The sequence below is a fragment of the Hemicordylus capensis genome, chromosome 6, assembly GCF_027244095.1.
Source record: "Hemicordylus capensis ecotype Gifberg chromosome 6, rHemCap1.1.pri, whole genome shotgun sequence".
In the NCBI taxonomy this organism is placed as follows: Eukaryota; Metazoa; Chordata; class Lepidosauria; order Squamata; family Cordylidae; genus Hemicordylus; species Hemicordylus capensis.
The window spans coordinates 148,012,454-148,035,349 of record NC_069662.1 but is presented as its reverse complement, the minus strand read 5'-3'; the positions used below and the strand labels follow the sequence as shown (position 1 = coordinate 148,035,349).

The 22,896-nt window shown below is 41.4% G+C and overlaps 1 protein-coding gene across 9 annotated transcripts in view; it reads left to right on the top strand.

Annotated features, from left to right (window-relative positions):
* The window catches only part of PARD3 (par-3 family cell polarity regulator), a 766,284-nt gene that overhangs the window by 548,239 nt on the left and 195,149 nt on the right, over window positions 1-22,896 (top strand). For all 9 annotated transcript variants that reach the window (XM_053261606.1, XM_053261605.1, XM_053261600.1 and 6 more), the window contains 2 exons: window positions 7,353-7,580; window positions 16,379-16,595. In XM_053261606.1, coding sequence (XP_053117581.1) covers window positions 7,353-7,580; window positions 16,379-16,595 — 445 coding nt within the window. The remainder of the gene's footprint in view (window positions 1-7,352; window positions 7,581-16,378; window positions 16,596-22,896) is intronic.

Sequence of the window (22,896 nt, the reverse complement as noted above, 5' to 3'; positions counted from 1 at the left end):
ATACTGAGCTAGATAGACCAATGGTCTGACTCAGTATATGGCAGTTTCCTATGTTGTTCCTATGTTGTACTGTGGTGGTAACGAAGTGCAAGGTGATTCCTCCACATGCACAAATCTCCCTTGCTCTTTGAAGCCCAGTTCAATCTGGCCATTGTTGATCTTGACCTTTCCTGAGATGAACTTGGGGATGTACCTAAACACCATTTTGGAATTCACACTGAACCAGGGTTCTGAATTAGGAGCTGTCCTCTGCTCATTTCAGTCCTAATTTAATCATTATTAACAATGTAATCAGGAACCTGCATAGAGAGGAACAGGGGCGATAGTCCACTTCCCTCACCTCAACTCTAAATTAGGTGTGTAGCTGATGTTGGAGGTTGGAATGCTCTATTAAAATATATGATCTCACCCTTAACGATCATGCTGTAACAGAGATTATTATGAAAAAAAACATTTAACTTTGCAAATGGTGGTGGTTTCAGTCACAGCTTTGGTTGCCTGTTAATCATTTTAATCACCTCAGGCTGTATCCTAAGGTTTCTGTCCTCTGAAGGAGGAACATTGGGATACAAGCCATTAATTTTATGGTATATATTTTATTTCAATATTATTAGTATTCTAACTATTGAACATTCTTTCAAAAGGAAAGACTAAAGAGCATGCTAAATTATTCAGTTGAGAACACATAATTAAAAATTAATTTGAGGCCTCTGTAATCAGGCAAAGGAAATGTTGTACGTCATTGTGTTAATTATATGAGGATTTTTTGAATCAGAAACTCTACATGTTACCTTGCAAATTAACCTAAAGTTATGGCATCAGATAAATGCTGCCCATAATATCAAAACAGAGAAGAGGCATTTTGTTGTTGGGAGGGGAAAGAGCTTAGGATTCTCTTAAGAACTGGCGAAAGAACATTTAGTTTTTGACAGTATATCAGAACGAGAACTGTCACTGAAAAAACCATATTATTATTTGTAGTTTCTGTGCAGCACCACAAATGGGATCTGAGCATGCACAGGTCAAATAGAGCATTTAGAGACATAGACACTCTCCAAAGGAGTGGAGTTGCATACTAAAGGGAGAAGACCACAAATAACCCGGAATGAGTAACAAATCTGACCAAAGAATTACATCAGTCAGAATTCCAATTAGAATACATTGGCTATGTACTGTAATACTAAAGCAGGGGTAGGCAACGTGTGCCTCTCCAGATCTTGATGAATTACAATTCCCATCACCCCAACCACAATTTATTACAGCTGGGGATAATGGGAGTTGTAGTTGAGCAACCTCTGGAGAGCCAGACGTTGCCTACCCCTGTACTAAAGGATAGTTATAGTCATGGTCACTTTATTCGTAGACCACTTTCTGTATAAGTTCTGCTTTGAGTTGATTACAACAAGTAAAGTGAAAAGGATCCAAGCAAACAGCAATATTAATGCATCAATGAATCATTGTAATGTTTCAGTAAACACTTTAATTTCATTGAGTCCAACTCCGTCCACTTGATTGGCTGTTCCCCAACTTCATGTTGATACCTAGTGTCCCTAAGGCTCCACAGGAAGTTGGGAAGAAAAATAGAAGGCCATATGGTTTGTGTATAGTGGCGGGTGGGGGCTCCTTGAACCACCATAGTAATAATCGCAAGAATATTTTAGAAGAATATCCCATGCAACTAATGAAGTAGGCTCTCCCTGTGAAAGTTCATGTCATAATAAATGTGTTGGTCTTTAGACTGTCATAAGACTCTTATTTTTTTAAGATAGCTTCACATGTGTCTGAATTGGTGAATCCAGTGAGATCTGCTGTCTCTGTGTCTGTTACAGTGAGAGCATTCTGGAATTATGCAATTCTAATAGTTAAAAAATCTTTTCAGATTTTCATCTTAAATTGTTGATGCCATACAACAAGCCAGGAGAGAAAGGGCTTGGTTCAGTTTTTGAAAAGTAACATTTATATTAGACATGTTTGTTTCTCATAGATGGCAAGATATTTTTTCTTTTTTTTTAGAATTGCCTTTTGAGTATATTTAAAATTTTCATTCATTTAAGACTAGACTTTATCTGGCAAATGGTGTATTGCTTTCAGATGTAATCTTTCCAATTTAATATTGGACAAATTAAATTGATTAAAATTAGCATTCCTGCAGGTTTTGATAAGTGTCAAAATGGCAACATAAAAGAAATCATGTCTTGTTTTCCCATTAGCATGCTAAGAAAATTACGTTGAATTGCGTTTTGAATTTTGAGAATGACTAAAAGGGAGTCTGACACCATTGGTGTATGTTGGACAATTGTAGGCACGATCCATTGGCTCCTGACTTAGAATTAATCCTGTTTGTTTCAGTGGAGCTCATGTCACAGGGTTTCCCATTGGATTGTGTCTCTGAGAGACCTCTTAAACTGTGACCATATTCAGGTTACTAAAGGACAAATGCACTAATCCAGACTAAGTTAGTTAGTTTCAAATCCCATTGAACTCCATATTGCTTATTTTATTTGCAACTGACTGGTTAGGAACATGTGGTTCCCTTTCTGTGATTTGGATCATAAAGCCAAAGACCAAGTTTTGATAACTGTTTCCTTGGTGCAAAGTGATCACTAAGCTAGTCAGCAATTAACACAGAAATGGCTTTTTAATCTTCATAGTTGGTATTCTGCTTATGCAGGGATATTTCTCTCTTTAAGCGTCTGCAAACTGTCCACATTTATGTTGATGGCCACCCAGGTTCAATAAATATTATTCTCATTTCTGCAATCCATTATTAGTTTTACAGTACTCAGGGAACATTAGGTCATATCCCATCTCGCTTTTCCTTTGGGATAGTGCAACTTAAATAAATATTGTTCTCACAGTGATCCGTATTGGGTAGCAGGAAATGGGGCTTTTCTTCAATGTCCCTTATGAACATAAATGGGTACCTAATGTAACTACTGTTTACAGAAGGACCGTGCAGCCCCTCAGTAATTAGAAAAAGATTGATGAACATTTCACTTAAGATAGATATTCAGATGCAGAATCAGGGAGTACTTAAAGTTGCCACGTAGTAGGAAATCTTTTCTTTCCCCTTGGAATAAATCGATTCAACAGCTGTTTTATTCGTGGCTGCCTTACCTCTTTATCTTACAGTTTTTTCCCCTGTCTCAAGGATTGAGTTTGAACATACTTACATCTTAAAACAATAAACCACTCATCAAACTTGTTATAAGGTAGCATCTGTAGGTGTGGCTAGAAAGTCAGTGTAAAATACAGGACAGTCCTTCAGGCTGGAGTTCGGTTTTGTTTTTTGTAATAATGCCAGGTTTGGAAATATTCCCTTGAAAAAAGAGTGTCATGTGTGACACTCGCACCAGACATTATCCCGAATATTTTGCAAGCATAGGCTTAAGGATTGTTTGCGCAGCTGGGGAGAGCAGAACCTTGCTTTTCCTTTCTTACTTCTCCCAACAGCTGGCCCCTGCCTTCAGTTATTCCCAGGTCCTTTTCCCTCTTAAAACACTGGGGACCTGTGGGATGTGGGGCGGTTCGTGGAAGTGTGAATGGATTGCATTTATAGTAATCCGTAAGTCTAGAGACAATTAGCTATTTCCACACTTTGCTTCCTGAGCTGTTTTATATTCAGAGTATAGGGGTCAGCAGTATTTGAGAATAGGATGTGCCTTCATATGTGCAGTGGCTCCTGTTATAGATGCTTCCCTGTTCTGCAGTTTAGCATCAAGTCAATCCTTATTAACATTACTTCACCAAGGACTGATAGAGATGTAATTCTGGCTCCTTCCCAACTACGATGAGCGAATTGGGAGCCAGTTCAGGAATATATGCTTGCTTCCTTGCACATATTGCCTTCTTCCTTAGAACACATGCCCTGGACCTGGTAACTGCAGTTAAGTAATCTGTCAACCCCAGTTAAGGACAGCCAGAGTTTCCATTAACCCAGGCATCTGCCAGCCAAGTCATTTATCAATCATGGTTTATTTCTGTCTTTGTTAACTTAATTAATTTTTGTGCCACTCTTTTGTCACATCATAATATAAAATCACATCAGAATCATGCAGTTAATAAAAGCATAACAGCAATCAGTAAAACAATTCAAAGGTCGTTAATGGCCACATCTCCTAGAAATGGAGTACTCCAGTTAAAAAGGTAAAAAACATGCTATTGGAGTGGCACAGATCTCTTCTGGAATAGAGTTGTTCAATCTGGGGCCTATCACTAAGAAGGCTCTGTCTCACGTGTACAACAAACGTGCCTCCCAAGTCATCAGTACGTGGAGCAAAAATCCCTTTGAAGTGTGCCATCCGACAGATAGATTCAGCTGGAAACAGGCCATGCTGAAAGCATCTGAAATCCAGCCTGCTCAGTGCTTTAAAGTAATAACCACCTCCTTGAGTTGTATCCAGAAACAGACTGACAGCCATTGCAACTTCCTCAGGATCAGTCTAATTATGTGCACTCAGCCCCTGAACCTGGCTGCCGCAGCATTCTGCCTTATTTGTAGCTTTTGAATACACATCCTGGACAGCCCCATGTATTTCATATTGCAGTAATCCAGCCTTGACATGGCCAAGGCATGGGTGACAGTGTGGCCAGGGCACACGGCCAGATTTGCTGCTCCAACGAAGGGCCGTGCCAGCCAAAGCTGGGAAAAGGTGTTCCTGGCCAGAATGGCTACCTGATTATCCAGGATCAATGCTGGGTCCAGAAGAACCAGCAAGCTGTGCTCCTGCTCTTTCGGAAGTAGTGCAGCGTCATCCAGAATAGGCTGACCCAAAGGGAGGGCTTCTTCCATAAGGGCTTTGCTATTGCCTCCTTCAAAAACAGATGGAAAATTGCCCTCCCTCAGTGAGATGTTGATTATAGCCTTCAACCATCTGGTTGTCCCTGCTTTGACAGCTGTTATGAGCCAAGACAGGCAAGGATTAGCAGTGCACAATGGCTACCGAGGATCTTGTCCACCACCTCAGGCAACACAATCTGAAAAGTTTTTCAGAGAGCCAGCATGGTGTAGTGGCTAGAGTGCTGGACTAGGACCAGGGAGACCCGAGTTCAAATCCCCATTCAGCCATGATACTTGCTGGGTGACTCTGGGCCAGTCACTTCTCTCTCAGCCTAACCTACTTCACAGAGTTGTTGTGGGGAGAAACATAAGTATATAGTACACTGCTCTGGGCTCCTTGGAGGAAGAGCGCGATATAAAATGTAAAAATAAATAAAGTATCCAAATTATCAGAATTAGACAGTGCCTGAGGCGAGTCACTAGGTACCGCAAATAAACTGACATGGATACGACGAGTGAGTTTAAGGGAAACCCTGTTTAGGCTTAACCATGGGTAATGTTGGTGCCAGGTCTCTCCACCTCACCACTTTCCCCTCATTTGCTTGTAAGTAATGTCCCTGCTTTTGGTCAGCCTTAACAATTTGTCATCTTAAATGCAAACTGAAATGCTATTTCCACCTCTGCCCTTTTATCTGTGTTTCTAGTTTCATATTTAAAAATCCTCCAGTCAGGCAACACAAACACAACCTTCTCTTCTGAGCCAGGAGCAGTACTGCTTCATGACTTGCCTGTTTCAACTGCACATATGTTAAGATTGAAATTATAGTGGTTGGCATAGCTTCTACAGATGGATAAACCCAAATGCATGAAGTATTGCTCTTTTTTTTCTTCCCCCTTTTTTTTTTTTAAAGGAACTGGCCATCGTTCATTGGTAGGCTTTTGCAGGCAGGAAGTTCCTGGTTCAATTCATGGCATCTCCAGTACTTGGGTAATAGATCTTCAGAAGACCTCTTTGTGAGATCTTGGACTGGAGAGCTACTGCAAGTTAGAGGAGAAGCTAGATGGGCCCTTGATCCAAGACATTATAAGGCAGCTTCATATGTTCAGACATATGTTCTTCTGATTGTGCCATCGGTACCTCAATAGATAGACAGTATTAGTGACTACTAAGCCTCAGCATTTTTAAAGGACATTTTATAAGACCTTTTAAAAACATGTGCTGGCTCTGGAATTTGGAGTTATGCTAATAGTGGGAGGAAAATTAACCACAGTAAGAAAGAGGGTGGCCATCTGCTTGCATCTGAAATGTGGACCATGATAGGAAAATCTCCAACACCATCCTCTAAATCAGCATTAATTATGACAGCCCTTAGCCATTTTGCCACTGCAAGCAGATGTATACTTGAGGGGGGAGGGTGTGCTACTAGGATTCTAATTTAAATTTGAGGAAATTATTTCAGTTGTTTGATATAGTAGTTTTAGGTGCATCTAACTTCGAATTCTTATAATATTTTCTTACTTTAGTTAGAAACAGGGATTACTTTAGTAGGATAATTGCACTAATAACCTCTAATACATGTTTATGTGGGGATTATTGACAAATAATTTTAATAAACCCAATGGAGAAAATCTCAATTAGAATTGCATACAGCAATGAATTTGTACAAGACCTATTCCTGCCCCTTTTGGTACAATCACTTATCCATTAAGTCTGCTGAAGTTATATCTATGCGCATGCCATTTGAAAATTAATTTTATATGGTATTCTAATTAATAGAGTTATTTCTCCTCAGGTTTATTAATGCTGTTTATTAGCTATTCCCTATGTAAACACTTATTAAAGATTATTAGTGTTTTTATCATGCTGCAGTAATCCCTCCTTCTAATCAAGGTAAGAAAATTTACATTATTCATATTTAATCCATAATAAGTGTCTACATGAGTTTTAATGTGTAATAACCACATTAACTAATATGGGTTAATTAATCCAAGGGAAAAAAGTCTGTATAGATAAGCCCCCGGGAACACTGTAATATTTAAGGGCAGGTTATTAAAATTCACTTCATGAAAGTAGCTAGTGAGGCAGAATTTTCCCTAGATGTTCTGAGAATGCAGGCTAATTTTAGATCAATAAAATCTCCTTAATGTTCATCATTTCCAGTGGCTACATACTACATAGGATTGTTTTTGCTGTTAAAAATAATAAAACAACAAAATTAACTTGCTATGTCAATCAAATCTATAGTGCTGACATCTTTAATATTTCAGTTCTGTTTTTGTTTGTAACAGCTTGGTAATTATTTTATTCTCATTAAAATGGTTGAAATAACAGTGATGACTTTAGCTTCCCACCAATCTTAGAAGTGGGAATGTTGCTAACCTTGTCAAATGCATTGAGTACGACTTGACACACTCATTGCTCTGACCAACAAAGCTGTCTAGAATTCCCTACAGGTTATAGAGATAATGTGAATAATGTTAAGCGTCCCCATAGACTTTCACTGTGGATGTGAATAATCAAGCATGAGCTGCCTCCTTGCTAATCCTAATTAATTTTTTTTTAACTATCAAGGTTCCCCAACCAGAGATGTGGGGCCTTCATTAGGCCTGAAGAAATCCAGCTCATTAGAAAGTCTGCAGACGGCGGTCGCTGAGGTGACTCTGAATGGTGACATTCCTTTCCACCGTCCACGGCCACGGATAATCCGAGGACGAGGGTGCAATGAAAGCTTCAGAGCTGCTATTGACAAGTCATATGATAAACCAGTTGCAGATGAGGATGATGAAGGCATGGAGACCTGTAAGTATACCTTCTTCATGTAAACTGTTTTCTTTGATTCCCTTTTGAATTATGTTTTGTTTTGTTACTGATGGTCTTCAGGTTTCCCCCCTTTGGGATAATTTGCACATTATATCTTCTCCAGTCAACCCAACACAGTCGTATTTCTTTGCTTCCACTCTGACAACGTCATTAATTTTCTACCAGTATGTTGCTACAGTGGCTTCCTGTCAACCTCTTATTTCATTTCATTTTTAAGCCAACTTCAGAGTTCTTGATTTCACTCTTTACTTCAGAGCTTTACTTCATGGTAGCTTTTTTTTTTAAAACAGTTTGCCAAATGCACTGTAACCCCAAAGTCCATCACATGCTGAAACCCTTGAAAAGATGCAGGCCTCTAGGGATGGCAGTGCTAGTATGGACACAGTTAGGTAGTCTCAGCAGTATGGCACAATTGCTGCCCAAAGAAGTGCAATAAGCTAACCTCCCTCCTTGCTCTATCTATGCATCTCAAACTCATCTTCTATCAGCCTTTCTCCTTTCTCCTCCCCCCCCCACCATACCTCTCTCCCAATTGCATCCCTATTGCTGGCTTCCTAAGAACCAGCGTGGTGTAGTGGTTAGAGTGCTGGACTAGGACTGGGGAGACCCCGGTTCAAATCCCCATTCAGCCATGATACTAGCTGGGTGACTCTGGGCCAGTCACTTCTCTCTCAGCCTAACCTACTTCACAGAGTTGTTGTGGGGAGAAACTTAAGTATGTAGTACACTGCTCTGGGCTCCTTGGAGGAAGAGCGGGATATAAAATGTAACTAATAATAATAATAATAATCTCATGCTCTTTCCTTGAGCTTGAAACAACCTTGCCCTCTCTGTTTCTCAGGCTGACTCCTTGAGGCCCAGTAAAGCCCTTCTTTCACAACCTCAGCCTTTTCCTTGCTTGCTTCTCTGTTGCCATCCTTCTTGTCTCCTCCCCACCCCAACTACTCAGTATGAATCTCTCCCTTTCCTCCAACATACACAAATGTGACCTTGTTGTCAATGTATAAGCTCTCTGAAGAGGTACTGTATCCCTTCTGTGTTTTCTGCAGCATGTAGCCCCACACTTGAGACTGTCTTTGCATGAACACTGAGTGGTTGTTGTTGCTCTTGTGCCATTTGGAGTCCATATTATGGATTCTGGCCATGTGGCTTCTCTAGGAGGCCTGGGAAAGACTCCTGTCTGAAACCTTGGAGAACCGCTGCCAGTCAGACAGTGCTGAGCTAGATGGGCCAATGGTCTGACTTGCTATAAAGCAGTTTCCGATGTTTCTATGTACCATACCATAAGAACAATTCACCTCCCAAAGGACTAGGCATTACTTGTATGGTGTGGTCAACATGCTTTCAGGGGAGCTATGTGGACATAAGCCTTTACGTGGATTTCATGAAGTTTAGGAGCACAAAAGCATTGGCATCTATGTCCTAGGGTTGGGCATAAAGGGGTTATTAATATCTAATAAAGCTAGTGGTATCTCTAGGCCTCCATCACACTTCAATGTGTTGTGGACACGGTAGCTACTTTTATACAAACTTGAAAAATCTAGCATGTCAAAAATATGGCAACCGCAGAGTAGTCTACCCACTTTAACTTCTTCAAATAACTTTGTTGTTTTGTACTTTCCCTACAAAGTGATCGTAAAGTCACTTTGTAGAGAAAAAACTGAGCAGTTTGTCTCAACTTGGTTGGTTGGTTTCCATTTATGAGACAGTGCCTATTTCAGATGGAGTCTTATTCCAACAATGGCTCACCAATTCCCGGTGCCTGAAGTTAAGTTTTTATAGAGCAAGGAAATGGGTTGATTTAAAAAGATGGGGAAAATGCTTCTACACTTGTGTAACCAACAATTAGAAAGAAGTTGCACCGAAGATTAAAATATTCAGCTTTGCAAGTTCAACCATAAAGTGAAGAAAAATCACTACTCTTCTTTAATTAGGATACATAAGGTTGGCAAAGCTAGTAAAGCATAATGTTAATGATCAGCTATTACCCATCTTAATGGGCGTTCATTTACATTTTCACTTTTTTAACCCTAAGAGTGACTTAACATGTGGAGAATACCATTAACATTTTAAAAAATAGTCTTCATGCTTAACCTTATCATTATTGAACTTCCCAGCAATGAGCTGGTGAAATCACAATTCACACTGAATTACAATAGAGTGAATAGCAAATTAACTCAAATAGGGCAGGGTTATATGAAAATGCTTAATTTTTTAATCTTAATGTTGTATTTTCATCTTGTCTCCTGGCATCTTGTCTCCTGGCATTTTTTTTTCCACTCTACATTTATATATTTCAAGTTTTTGAATGAAAAAGGTGTTGGGAAAGCCAGCTTACTTAATTTGTTAGCTAGTCTGCTGACACAAGACTTTGAAAAATGAATTTTTCATTTCATCTCAGTGTTTTATGGATGTGTTTGCATTGAGGAAACTATTGTCATAATGAGTGCATCTGTTCCTCTAAGTTCACTGCGCGCTCTCTCTCTCTCTCTCTCTCTCTCTCTCTCTCTGTGTTTTAATCTGCTTCTAAAAATATCTATAATTGAATGTGAGGACATTTAAAGTAGTATGTTTCCTTTAACAACAGACCTAGAATTAATTTTGTGTAATCCTACACCTGGAAGATATTCTTTCTTCATTTGGAGGTCCGTCCCCCTGCCCCTTTCCGTTGATTTCTCTGCCCCGGCTACAGTTCCATACACCATATTGTTCATACTATTATGATGGTATGAACAATATGGTGGTCAAATAGACAATACATTAGCTGGTGGTCAATGTAGACAATACTGAGCAAAAATTCCAGAGGTCTGACAGTATAAAGCAGCTACATATGTTCAGACATGAGATCAGTCTCTCATCATTATTGGCATCTTTCTCCCATGAATGAATGAATTTGGGGCGGTGTATGCCCCATCCCCCTTTTCTCATCACAACAAACCTGTGATAGAGTGAATGGTCACATAGGAAGCTTAACTGCTTTGAGTGGGGGTTTGAACCCAGGTCTCCCCATCGCTAGTCAAACCACTATATTATACTTACATATCTATTGGAGATGAGTATAGGTCTCCTGTTCCAGATAGTGGGTATTGTAGCAGAGAAGGAGAAATTAAAGGATTTCATTGAAGCATAGCAAGTGTCCTAGGGGAACCCCTTCTAAAATCTATTTAACTCTTTGATTGACTGTTTATTATTGTTCAGAATTTAGAAAGCTGCTTTCTGTCATTATGAAACCAATGCAAAGTGTTGGTGGGGAAATGGCAGGTTTTAGAAGTAAGGGTATTTCTGCTTTCCAGCCATTGACCAATTTCTGAATCTGTAAAAGAGTCACGTTGAATGTAAAGAAATAAGAAAAGTTTCACACAGTGTGGCCCACCAGATGGCTCGGGGAAGCCCACAGGCAAGAGGTGAAGGCATTACCTTCTCTCCTACTGTTACTCACCTGCAACTAGTATTTAGAGGCATCTTGCCTCTGAGGCTGGCGGTGGCCTATGCAATTTGGTCCTGCGAAGAGGTATAAGATTATGATACACCATGTGATCAAGGACCACATTGACTGCAAGCTTCAATATAATTGCTCTCCTCAGAACAATAACCCATTCAGCCTGTTAAACAGAGGATGAAAGAAAGATGGGAAGACGTTAACTTTGGAGGAGGGTACCTATAGATTTTAAGGGCTATAATCAGATAGTCATAGCTGAACGCTTGAGGTATTTGGGTCATATGAGTCTCAGTGCTTGTTTTCAAACTTTTGGAAGGGCTGATAAAAAAGCAGAGTACCTTTCTCTTGCTTGTTGCCTGAGAGCAAGCTGTTTGAATCTGAATAAATTAGAAGAGCTTTCTGATCTCCATTGTCTTAATTGCGAGAGTCTCTGCTTGTATTAAATAATACAATAGAAGCTCAGTTATGGAACAGTTTCACATTCAACAGTTACAATTTCTCATGTGTATATTGTCTGCTTTATGGAGAAATTAAGAGAGGAGCTTCACAAAAGCTTTCCTGTGGCTTCTCTTCAACATACGTCTCTGCTCTTGGGTGCAACTCAGAGGCCAGTACTGATTCACCTTCAATGGCCAAAATGATAAAAATAAAAATTTATCCTGTGGCTTTCCAGCAACCAGATCTTATCACTGAACCAGTATAAAAATCTGAAGTTTACTTTGTTGCTGGAACTTGAATTTTACAGGAGCAACATTTAGATGTAAATGTAAACAGTAAAAACATTTACTGTGTTTGAGACAGTAGAAAATAGGTCTTTTGTTTGTTTGGACCTTACAATTGAGGCAACTTGCCATATTTACCCGAATAGAAGATGACTCTGAATTTAAGATGGCCCCCTTAAAAATAGTGGTTAAATACAGGTTATACCTGTGTTTACCTGAATATAAGACTCTGCATTTAAGATGACCCCCTGATTCAAAGAACTTGGCAGGGGGGGGACTAGTCTTGGATTCAGGTAAATACAGTACAAATTTATCCTAGTAATTAGTTGTAAAATGTTCCCAAAATGATTAACAGTGTAGCTTAGAGAACCCCATCATGGTCTTGCTTCTCTGGCAATGCAGGCTGCTTCTTCCACTCTGACCTTGCAATTGCACCTTAACCCCTTTTGTACTGTAGTCACCTAATGGTGCAGTGGGGAAGTAATTTGCCTAGGAAGCAAGAGGTTGCTGGTTCCAACCAGGTTGCTGGTTGGTATGTTTCCCAGACTATGGGAAACACCTATACTGGGCAGCAGCGCTATAGGAAGATGCTGAAAGGCATCATCTCAGACTGTGCAGGAGGAGGCAATGGTAAACCCCTCCTGTATTCTACCCAGAGGCGTATCTAGGGAAAATAGCGCCTAGGGCAAGCACTGAAATTGCGCCCCCTGTCCAAGCATCTGACACCCATCTTTCAGATAACTTTACCATAATATCAGCTCAAAAATACAAGTCAAGCTCATTAATCTATTAATATTTCAAAAACTATTTAGCAGTGGATGTAGCCAGACCAAAAAATGCTGGAAAACTACAAATTTCAGTATTCTGGGGCTCATGAAATACCCAAATACTATGTGGACGTGTACTTGGAAAACTAAACAGAAGTGCCTGTCTAATTCTCTACTATGCATTGTAGCATCACTATTACATAAGTTTTAAAAATCAATGGAGAATTTGACTTCTCCCAGATACTCTGAAAATAATTAAAGGATATACGGAGTAAACTGTGTCACTGCTTGGAATATATTCTAGTCTTTCAGAAAGACAGTTAAAATGAGAGAAAGAGAGCAAGAAACTCCCAGTGGGCCTTAATATTAAGGATTTCACACTGATTCAAAGACAAACTCACCATTAATAGCCATATTATTAAGACATCACATTGAACTCACTTATCACAAGAAGCAAAGTAAGAGCAAATGAATACAATCCTAGCTCATAAGCTTCATCTCATTATTCACAAGCCCTGATTCTCTGTAAATAGTGCCAATCTGAATATGTGTACAGTGACTTATGTTATATTAATTTAAAAAAAAAAATTACCTGTAGCCCCTGCAGGGGACTTCCTAAAGGCCATGGGGGTTCTGCAAAGGTTCCCCCTCCTCCCGCTGTCCTCTATTTATTTATTTATTTTATTTTACATATTTTATACCACCCAAAACTTATGTCTCTGGGCGGTTAACAACAGATAAAAGCAACATTAAAACATGGTTAAAAACAAAACAAGAAATTTAAAACACAACAGTTTAAAAAAAATTAAACCAATGCTCTAAAACAACATTAAAAGCAATCAAAACAGTATCAGTTAAAAGCCTGGGTGAACAGATGTGTCTTTAAAGACTTTTTAAAGGCTGTCAAAGATGCGGAGGCTCTTGTTTCACTAGGGAGTGTATTCCAAAGCCTCGGGGCAGCAACGGAGAAGGCCCGTCCCTGAGTAGCTGCCAGACGAGCTGCTGGCAAAAGCAGACAGACCTCTCCTGATGATCTCAATGGGCGTTGGGGTTCATAACGAAGAAGACATTCTCTTAAATACCCAGGGCCCAAGCTGTTCAGGACTTTATAGGTTATGACCAACACTTTGTATTTTGCCCGGAAACATATCGGCGTTATATGGTCTTTCCGAGATGAGATTAATTGCCTCCTTAAGACTAGGAGGCATCCTACCTTCCCTCAGAGACACGTTTCTCTACCAGGCCTTCTACAACAACCCGCCTACCAGGTAATATAAGCCATGTCGGGCAAGGGTCAAGAGGACAGGTGGTGGGCTGCACCGTTCCAATCAGCTTGTCCACATCCTCAGGAGTCACAAACAGGAACTGATCCAACCTAACCGCATAAGAGGAGTCGCTGGACACCTCCACCTCTAGGGCCTCGCAGGGACCACCTGAGCATGTGTGGTGGCCATTTAAAAAAATATTTTTTTAAAATGGCTGCTGAAAACAAAATGGCTGCCACACATGCTCAAATGGCCTCTGTGAGGCCTGGCATTGCCTAGGCTCTCACAGAGGCCATTTGAGCATGCATGGTGGCCATTTTGTTTTTGGTGGCCATTTTTTTAAAAAAAAAATTAAAAATGCCCCCCTCAAGTGGTGCCCAGGGCACGTGCCCTGCCTGTCCTACCATAGATACGCCCCTGATTCTACCAAAGAAAACTACAGGGCTCTGTGGGTGCCAGGAGTCAACACCGACTTGAGGGCACAACTTTACAACTTAGGGAGCAGCTGGCATTGATTTACACACAGCCCAGGAGCCTGTAGCAGTTCCTTGCAGCAGGGAGGAGGGAAGCAGGCTCCCTGCAGCTGCTCCAGTTCTGGCCAATGATTAGGGCCAGGCTACTCCCCCTGCCTTTAGCCACCTAATGGCGCAGTGGGGAAATGCTTGACTAACAAGCAGAAGGTTGCCGGTTAAGAACACAGGAACATAGGAAACTGCTATATACTGAGTCAGACCATTGGTCTATCTAGTTCAGTATTATCTTCACAGACCAGCAGCAGCTTCTCCAAGGTTGCAGGCAGGAATCTCTCTCAGCCCTATCTTGGAGAAGCCAGGGAGGGAACATGAAACCTTCTGCTCTGCCCAGAGCGGCTCCATCCCCTGAGGGGAAGATCTTGCAGTGCTCACACATCAAGTCTCCCATTCACATGCAACCAGGGCAGACCCTGCTTAGCTATGGGGGCAAGTCATGCTTGCTAATTCTCGCTGGTACTATATCGGGCAGCAGCGATATAGGAGGAGGCTGAAAGGCATCATCTCATACTGTGCAGGAGGAGGCAATGGTAAATCCCTTTGGTATTCTACCAAAGAAAACCACAGGGCTCTATGGGCACCAGGAGTCGAAATCGACTTGACTACTTTACCTTCACTTCCCCTTTCCCAGGGTCACAGGGAAATGTCCCAGTGGCCCTTGGGCATCTGCCTAATGACAGTTTTATAACTGCAGGATAGAAGCTGCATAAAAGAGACTCTCCATTTCATTTAATTGTGTTTAAAGAAGTCCAGATTAATGAAGATCTGGAGAGATCTTTTATGCCAGTTCATTGAACAAGATGTAATTCTGATATAAACATGGGTCTGGTTTTTTTTTAAAAGTACATCCACATGAGCAACAGTGATTTACTTCTCCCCTCCCACATTTGCATCACAAGCTGCTTTTAAACTAGTGTGCCAGGGTGTTAAAAGACAATTTAAGATTACCTGCAGAAGATTTGCTGTTGCAGAAAGAAAAGTTCAAAGCTCTGCAGCGTGTACAGAAACCCCATAAAGGGGCTCTTTGGATCATGGCACAAGAAGTTAGCAACAGGCCTAAACCAGAAGTCTATTGTAGCATGGAAACTGTTTAAATTGAGCTATATTAATATGGTGGAGTATATGAAACAAATTGCAAAGCAGTGGGGCAAGTCCATACACAGGCCTTTGTTCTGTGTGCACGCCGGAGGCCTGCAGAAGTCTGGATTGCAGTTAAGTGACTGAAATATTGTCCCTCTTCAGAGTCTGTTTTTCAAAAAGGCTAAAATGTTTTTAGCAAGAACAGAAACCTGTCGAAAGTGTGTGTTTCCTGAATATCTGTGGAATATCGGGGGGAGGAGGAGTAATCTACAAGAGTAAACTCTGCTGGATCAGAAAAGGCTCTTATATCTAGTCCAGCACTGTAGGGTGTTTTATGGTTTTGCCAGCTTGCTTGAAAGCAAGTGTGGGACTGAGCTATTGTTTGAATTTGAACCATAGCATTGTCTTGAATGTGTATATATTCCATTCTGGTATTGTGTTTTTCAAGGCAGATATCCCATTCTAGTGTATTTTGCATGGTTCTTGACCCTCTTCAAAGGATATGGGGGTTGAGCTGGAGTTCAAGCTTTAAAATTGAGAACTATGTGACAAATGTACACATGAAATATTGTTCTGATATTTCATTATCCAAGGGAGATACCTGTGTTGCAAACTCACACATAAATGGAATGCTGGATGAGAAAGCTGAACAAAAACACTTGTTTTGCTCAGACAACAGCATTAACTCTATATGGGCAGCTTTCCAGAAACAATTAGAAAGATGGGTGCGAGGATGCATTTTATTTCGTGGTGGTTTGGAGTTATAATGGCTGCTCATTAGCCATTTGATAATGAGGGTATCAAATTATCAAATTTGAGGGTAATGGCTACTCATCCTGGGTGAGCCATTGAAGGTTACACAATGCTCTCATGTGCTTGGTTATTAATCTGCATGTGTCTGAAAACGGATGAAGAAATGATGGTCTCCTCTTCATATCTTACCAGGCCTTAGTAAAATTATCTTACTCTTGCAGTGGAAGAAGACACTGAAGAAAGCTCACGATCTGGTAGAGAATCGGTGTCCACATCTAGTGACCAGCCATCCCATTCGCTGGAAAGACAGATGAATGGAAGTCAAGATAAAGGGGACCGGAAAAAAATTGGGAAGGACAAGAAGAAAGATCGAGATAAAGAGAAAGATAAAATGAAAGCCAAGAAAGGAATGCTGAAAGGCCTGGGAGACATGTTCAGGTAGGAGTTGTGTAAACACCAGTAGAAAAATTGAAGCTTTTGCATCTCATTGCTTGTGTTGTGTTGATGGTTAACTGTCATATCAAATGTGAGTTGGGATCTGTTCTTCTCTTCACAATGTATACTTCATTACTCCTTTCCCAAATACTAACAATTCAAATGTATTTTAAATGCACCATTCTTTACTCCCTCGCTCAATTACAATCTGTAATGCGACATATCATTCTGTCAACGTGGGCTCTTTTACACCAAGAGAGACACAGGTTTATGTCATGTTTTAGTAACATTTCAAGACCTCTTAGCCACTTACAAGGTGGAATGAAGCAAGTGACATCTTTGTTGCATCTGGGCAAGGATGAGCATTTTTTGCAAACCAAAGGAATACTCAAGCAGCTTGATATGTCTTAGGTCATTATTTTATAGCTTAATATTTGTCATGAGATTTCATTATTGAAGTGCTGATGGGACCAGTTCATATAAACACAAAAACCTTTAAATGTGAGTGTGGAGGTGGCTTTAGGTAGCATGCTGGATGGAACTCCCCATGCAGTTTGGGCTATTTTCATCATGCCAACACAATCCCTCAAACTTTCAGTACATTTTGGGATAGGGAAAATTGCCCAGACTGCATGGGGAACTCCAGCATGCCATCTGAAGCTGCACCACAGAATCGTCCTGCCACATAAGTAAGGATTTTGCTTCCGTCAGTTACTTTGCTGTGGTCTTCATCATTAGCAACGATGTAGGGCCATCAGTTACATTACAAGAAGTTACCAAATGCACTTGATTTGTTGAATATTTGTTACATTTATTAACCAGGGATACATTTTGACTTTGGCGGGTGTCACTCTTCCAGCTCATCTCCCTAGAAGGCAAAGGAAGCACAGGCCTAGAGGCATAGCGACAGGGATAAAACCAAAGCCATTTCCTGTTCTGAGCTCTTCAGAGGATAAGCAAAGTACATACATGTTGCATAATGCACCACTGCTGGTTCTTTCCAATATGCATTGGAGGACATACACATACCTGTAAAACCTCTCTGCAGTTTTGTGCAGTAAAAACAAATCTCTCTGCCTCTCTGAGCTCAGTGTCACAAGTCTTTGTTACTGGTGTTAACTTGTTTTCAACAAGTGACTCAGCATTCATCTGCTGGAGAAAGAGGTTCTTTAACTTAATTATATGCAGTGAGTGAGGAAGTGTTAGGATACCCACATGCTCTTCCTTAGCATTCTTGCCTACACCTGCTTTTACCTTTCCTTTCAGACAAAAGTTGATGCATATTTCCAGGTGACCTTTATTTTCTGCCTGGCTGGGGGAATAACTCTCCTGAAAAGTTAAATGTTTTTTCTTTTGAGGAAGGTGGCAGACAAGCAACCTCTGTGATATACACAAATCTATCCAAATATGTGTCATAAATTGCCAGATAATGTAAGTTATCATTTGGGTTTTTAAACACTTTGTGGATTTATAATTGAGTTGTTACATTGTGTTTTCTCATAAGAGTAGCATCCACTACTATGGATGTGCAATTTGATTTGACCTTGAATCAATTCAGGGGCAATTTGGTGATTTAACATTGAATCGCCCTCAAAATAAAGAGTCTGATTCGGGGTTGAAGAGAGTCTCCCTCAATTCAACCTGATTTGGGTGATTAAAGTACCATTTCGAGTCCCATTTTGCTGGGAAAACAGGCCTCAAAATGGCATTTTTCCAGGGATAGCTGGTCTACCAATTGGCGGGGGGGGGGGCGGCGGGTAGACCAGCCTTCCGCTCCACACTTAGCGCATCAGCTCACCTCAGAGGACTGGTCTACCATAGACCAGTTCTCTAAGGCAGGATGATGCACTAAGTCCAGAGCGGAGGGCTGGTCTACCTGCCAACCCCAATTGGTAGATGAGCTCTCCCTGGGAAAAAGCACCATTTGAGGCCAATTATTCCAGCCAAAAAGGCCTCAAAATGGCACTGAATCACCCGGATCTATTCATTGAGGTGATTTGTCAAGACAGCTGGCCAAGTCAGCTGCTTTTGACAAATTCAATAATTCTTCAATTAAATTTGAGCTCGAATTGAATCACAGAATCTGATTCATGCACTTCTCTATCCACTACAATAAATGTCTGTGTATTATCTGGCAGTATTTGATACTTATTTGGGTGGATTTGTGCAGTAGTTTGGAGCTCGCCCTCTCATGGCTTCTTTGAATTTTTCTAGACAGATAGACTCAGCTGTAGGCTGCCCTGGAATAAGGCGGCAAGGAACGCAGGAGGCACGTCTCGGGAACAGTCCTCTGGCATGGGGGTGATGCATTGCTTTGTAAACACTGGTTTTCCTTCTTGAGAACAAACAGTCAGATACAAATGCAGCTCAGAGCCTGTGAACCAATAAAGTGCAAGTTATTAGTTAACAGTCAGCTGTCATGTTGGCAACCCTGGGCTCCCTTGTCCTTAGCTGCTGTTGTATCATGTCACATAAAATATTGAAAAATCTCTTTCTCCGGCGTGATGTTCAAACTGCTCCCCACTACCCCTTAGTTTATCTTGGTGCCTCCTTCCCCCCTTCCCCGCTTGCTGTTTCACAGTTCCAGATATCTGAAAGACTGTATAACTGGCATGTTACAATTTGTTTTAACTCTCTCTGTGTGTGTGTGTGTGTGTGTGTGTGTGTGTGTGTGTGTGTGTGTGTGTGTATGGATGGTGGAGATGCAGGACTAACTAAAGTTAAGCCCTTAACTGTGGTTCATACAATCCTATAATGTTAGAGTCAGAAGGGCACCTTAGAGGCCTTATAGTCCAACCCCCTGCTCAGTGCAGAAAACTGTTATAGCATAGCTGACGAATGGCCACCCAGCCTCCATTTGAAAACCTACAGTGAAGGAGAGCCTACCTTGCATGAACCAGACTGTTGCACTGTCGGACAGCTCTTACAGTTAAGAAGGGCTTCCTGTTGTCTCACCAAAATCTGCTTCCTTGGAGCTTCAATCCATTGGTTGCCCTCAGGAGCAACAGAGAACGAGTTCACTCCCTCTTGTATGTGACGGCCCTTCAGATATTTGAAGACGGCTATCATATCTCCCCTTGGCCTTCTCTTTTTGGAGCTAAGAATACCAGCCCATCTCCTTTCACTGTTTCTCATACGGCTTGGTTTTCATACCTTTTCCCATTATGGTTGCCCTTAAAATGTGGGGCACAGTATTGCAAGTCAGTGAGGTCTGACCAGGGCAAAATAGAGTGGGACTCTTGCTTCTTGTGATCTGAATACTATTCTAGAGATACAGGTTAAAATTGTATTTGCTTCTTTAGTTAAAGGACTTAACTGTAGTTAACTGCCTTGAGATTTTGTATTAGGTGGTATATATATTCAATAAATAAATAATTACTTGCTGCCCCTTTCCCTGCCTTTTCTCTGTCTGTCTGAATGCCATCAGCTGTTCACTCCTGAGCTGGAATATTGAACCTATTTTTAACTCCTGGTTACAAAATCTAGAGTAGTAGCCTCTGATTTGCATTATTCTTGGTATAATGTCAGTGCGATAGACTATCAAGCCATGGTTAAGGTCAGCGATGGAGGGACTTGGGTTAAGGGAGCACCCAAATGTTGTAGCCCAGGGGTTCTCAACCTATGGTCCTCCATACGTTACTGAACTACATCTCCCATAATCCCCAGCCATAATTTATTGTGGCTGGGAATGAAGGGGATTTTAGTTCAGCAACATACAGTATGGAGGACCATAGGTTGAGAACCCCTATATGTAGCCTGCTTCCAGTCCTGAGCTGGAGTATTGAGCCAGGAAGTTATTTATATCATCTGCATCCCTTTGTCAATCTCATTACTGAAAAGAGTCCCTATCACTCTTTTTTTTTTTTTTTGGCTGTCTTTCCAATCTGGAAAACTGCTGTATTTTGGGCTCATTCGGTTCACTATAAGCCAAAGACATTTTGTTCTGAAGGCAGAAACACACTGAAGCTATTCTCACGATCACTGAAAAGCGGGCTAAGGGAGTGTAGACTGCTTTCCATAGATTGTGGGAATCACTGGGCTCGCAGGCAAGCCCGGGGCTCCCAAGATGGCTAGCCCACCTAATTCCCCCTCTCCTTAAATGAGGTTAACGAGCGGAGCGAGCACTCCGTTAACCTCATCTTTTTGCTTGTGTGTTGCTGCGGTATACAGCGACACACAAGTAGACCCCCGACCGGGAGGCTGCAAACAGCCTCCCGGGCTCAGGGGTCTCTCCAGGATGCCCCGCGTACTTGCCGGGACCCGCGCAGCCCCCGATCCCCGCAGCCCCCGCCTGCTTAGTGTTGGAGCCGGCAGTTGTGTGGGCGGCCGATCTGGCCGCCCAGGGCTGCCTCTTGATCATCTGCGGGCAGAGTGGTCTAAGCCCGCTCTCCCCGCAGAAGCGCCTCACTGATTCCTGAAGAGAGGTTGGGTTTATTGTGGACTAAATCAAGAACATGGGGACATCTGGGAAGTGTACTTCCTCCCAGCACTGTATCCATGCCTACGGTGGAGTGGTGTATGAACTTGTGAGGGAATGCAAGGAGGTGGCAATGGGTCATGGGAAAGAATTCAAACTAGTGTGAACGCTCATGAGGAAGCATAAGCTGGTGGCAAGGTAACGGGTCCTTATGAGCTATATGAGGCAGAGGGGTGAGGATGGTGAATGGACTTGTGAAGGCACGTATGGCAGCAATGAGATGGCAATTGTACTTACTAGGGACTGCAAGGCAGAAGTGAAGTGACTTGGGCTTTGCAGTGGCATTTCAGGTGGTGGCAGACTGCCTTTGAACACAAAGGTTTTACATCAGAGGTATACTGCATAATGGGAAGACTCTACTTAATCAGCATGGGGAAGCTCTTCCCCATAGTATCTAATTTGATTTTCCTTTTTTATATGCCTGGAAATTCAGTAATCCACAAACCTTAGGTTTAAGATTCTTTATGTTTTCACTCATGCTCTAAAAAGAATGGAAATTGCAAGTTAAGGTGCCCACCTTAACTTTTGTGCCATATAAGCTGTAAATACTTTATACAGTCTGATGTAAGATTATGGCTTTAGAAATGAGGCTCCATGCACCCATGCTTTACCTTTCAGTTGGACATTGGGCTGGGGAAGGATGCATCCAAGCAGGTATTTAACAGGTGCAGCTTCCCCAATCACTTCCTAGAGATGCCCCTGATGAATTTCTGTCTAATGTACCTCTGATCAAGGCAAAGTGTGGATGCATGGAGCCTCATTTTTAAAGCCATCACCATATGGCTTCTTCTGAATGATCCCCACCGCATGTTGAGTTCATCTGGAGAGATCCATCTCCAGCTGCCACCAGTGCGTCTGATGGCAACTCAGGACTGGGCTGTCTCTGTAGCTGCTGCTGGGTTGTGGAACACACACCCCACAAAAATTTGTGATTTAAATACATTACTGGCCTTTAAGAAAACCCTTAAGACTTATTTGTTTGGTCTGGCCTTCCAGGATTTTTAAAATTGTTTAGATCTTATGGTTTTAAGTTTGATTTTTGAATGATTTTTGTTTTAACTTGGTTTTGTAAACCGCCCAGAACTGTTGGATGGGGTGGTGTAGAAATCTAATAAACAAACAAATGAGACTGTACAAAGTCTTTACAGTTTATATAGCACAAACGTTAAGATGGGCACCTTAACTTGCAATTTCCATTCTTTTTAGAGCACGAGTGAAAATGTAAATGTAATTCTTAACTCTCATCTTAAACCAAAGGTTTTTGCCTTCCTGAATACTCAACAGTCTTGGTGATCAGTATGACCCTTTTTAGCCATTCACTTGCTATGAGTCTGGCAAGGTGTTTAAAGTGGATTGAATGGAAGGTTGCTTTTGAAATCCTACTATTCCAAGTTTGCCTTGGACTGGAGTTCCAATTGCCTGATCTTGGCTGATAGCCAGACTGAATTACTCATGAGTAGCCACATTTAAATTAATGGAATAAGTTACTAATGACTAACTTAAGACACTATAGTGCCACTGAGGCCAATGGGATTATGATGGCTTTATTCCCAGACCAGTAATTTAAGGGAATTATGTGTAAGATCAGTGATCTGACCCTGGGTTTCCCTGGGTACCAATCAGATCAGCCATTTGGAGCTTTTTAGCGGTATGAACATCACAAGTGTATCACCCCATTTTGCAACCTTACACTTAATTCCCTTAAATTGCAGGTCTGGGAATAAAGCCATCTTAATCCCATTGGCCTCAATGGCATTACAGTGTCTTAAATGCATATACTGTGACCAAGTGGGCTTTGCAGGTCACAACCTGAGAAGTTATAAAAGT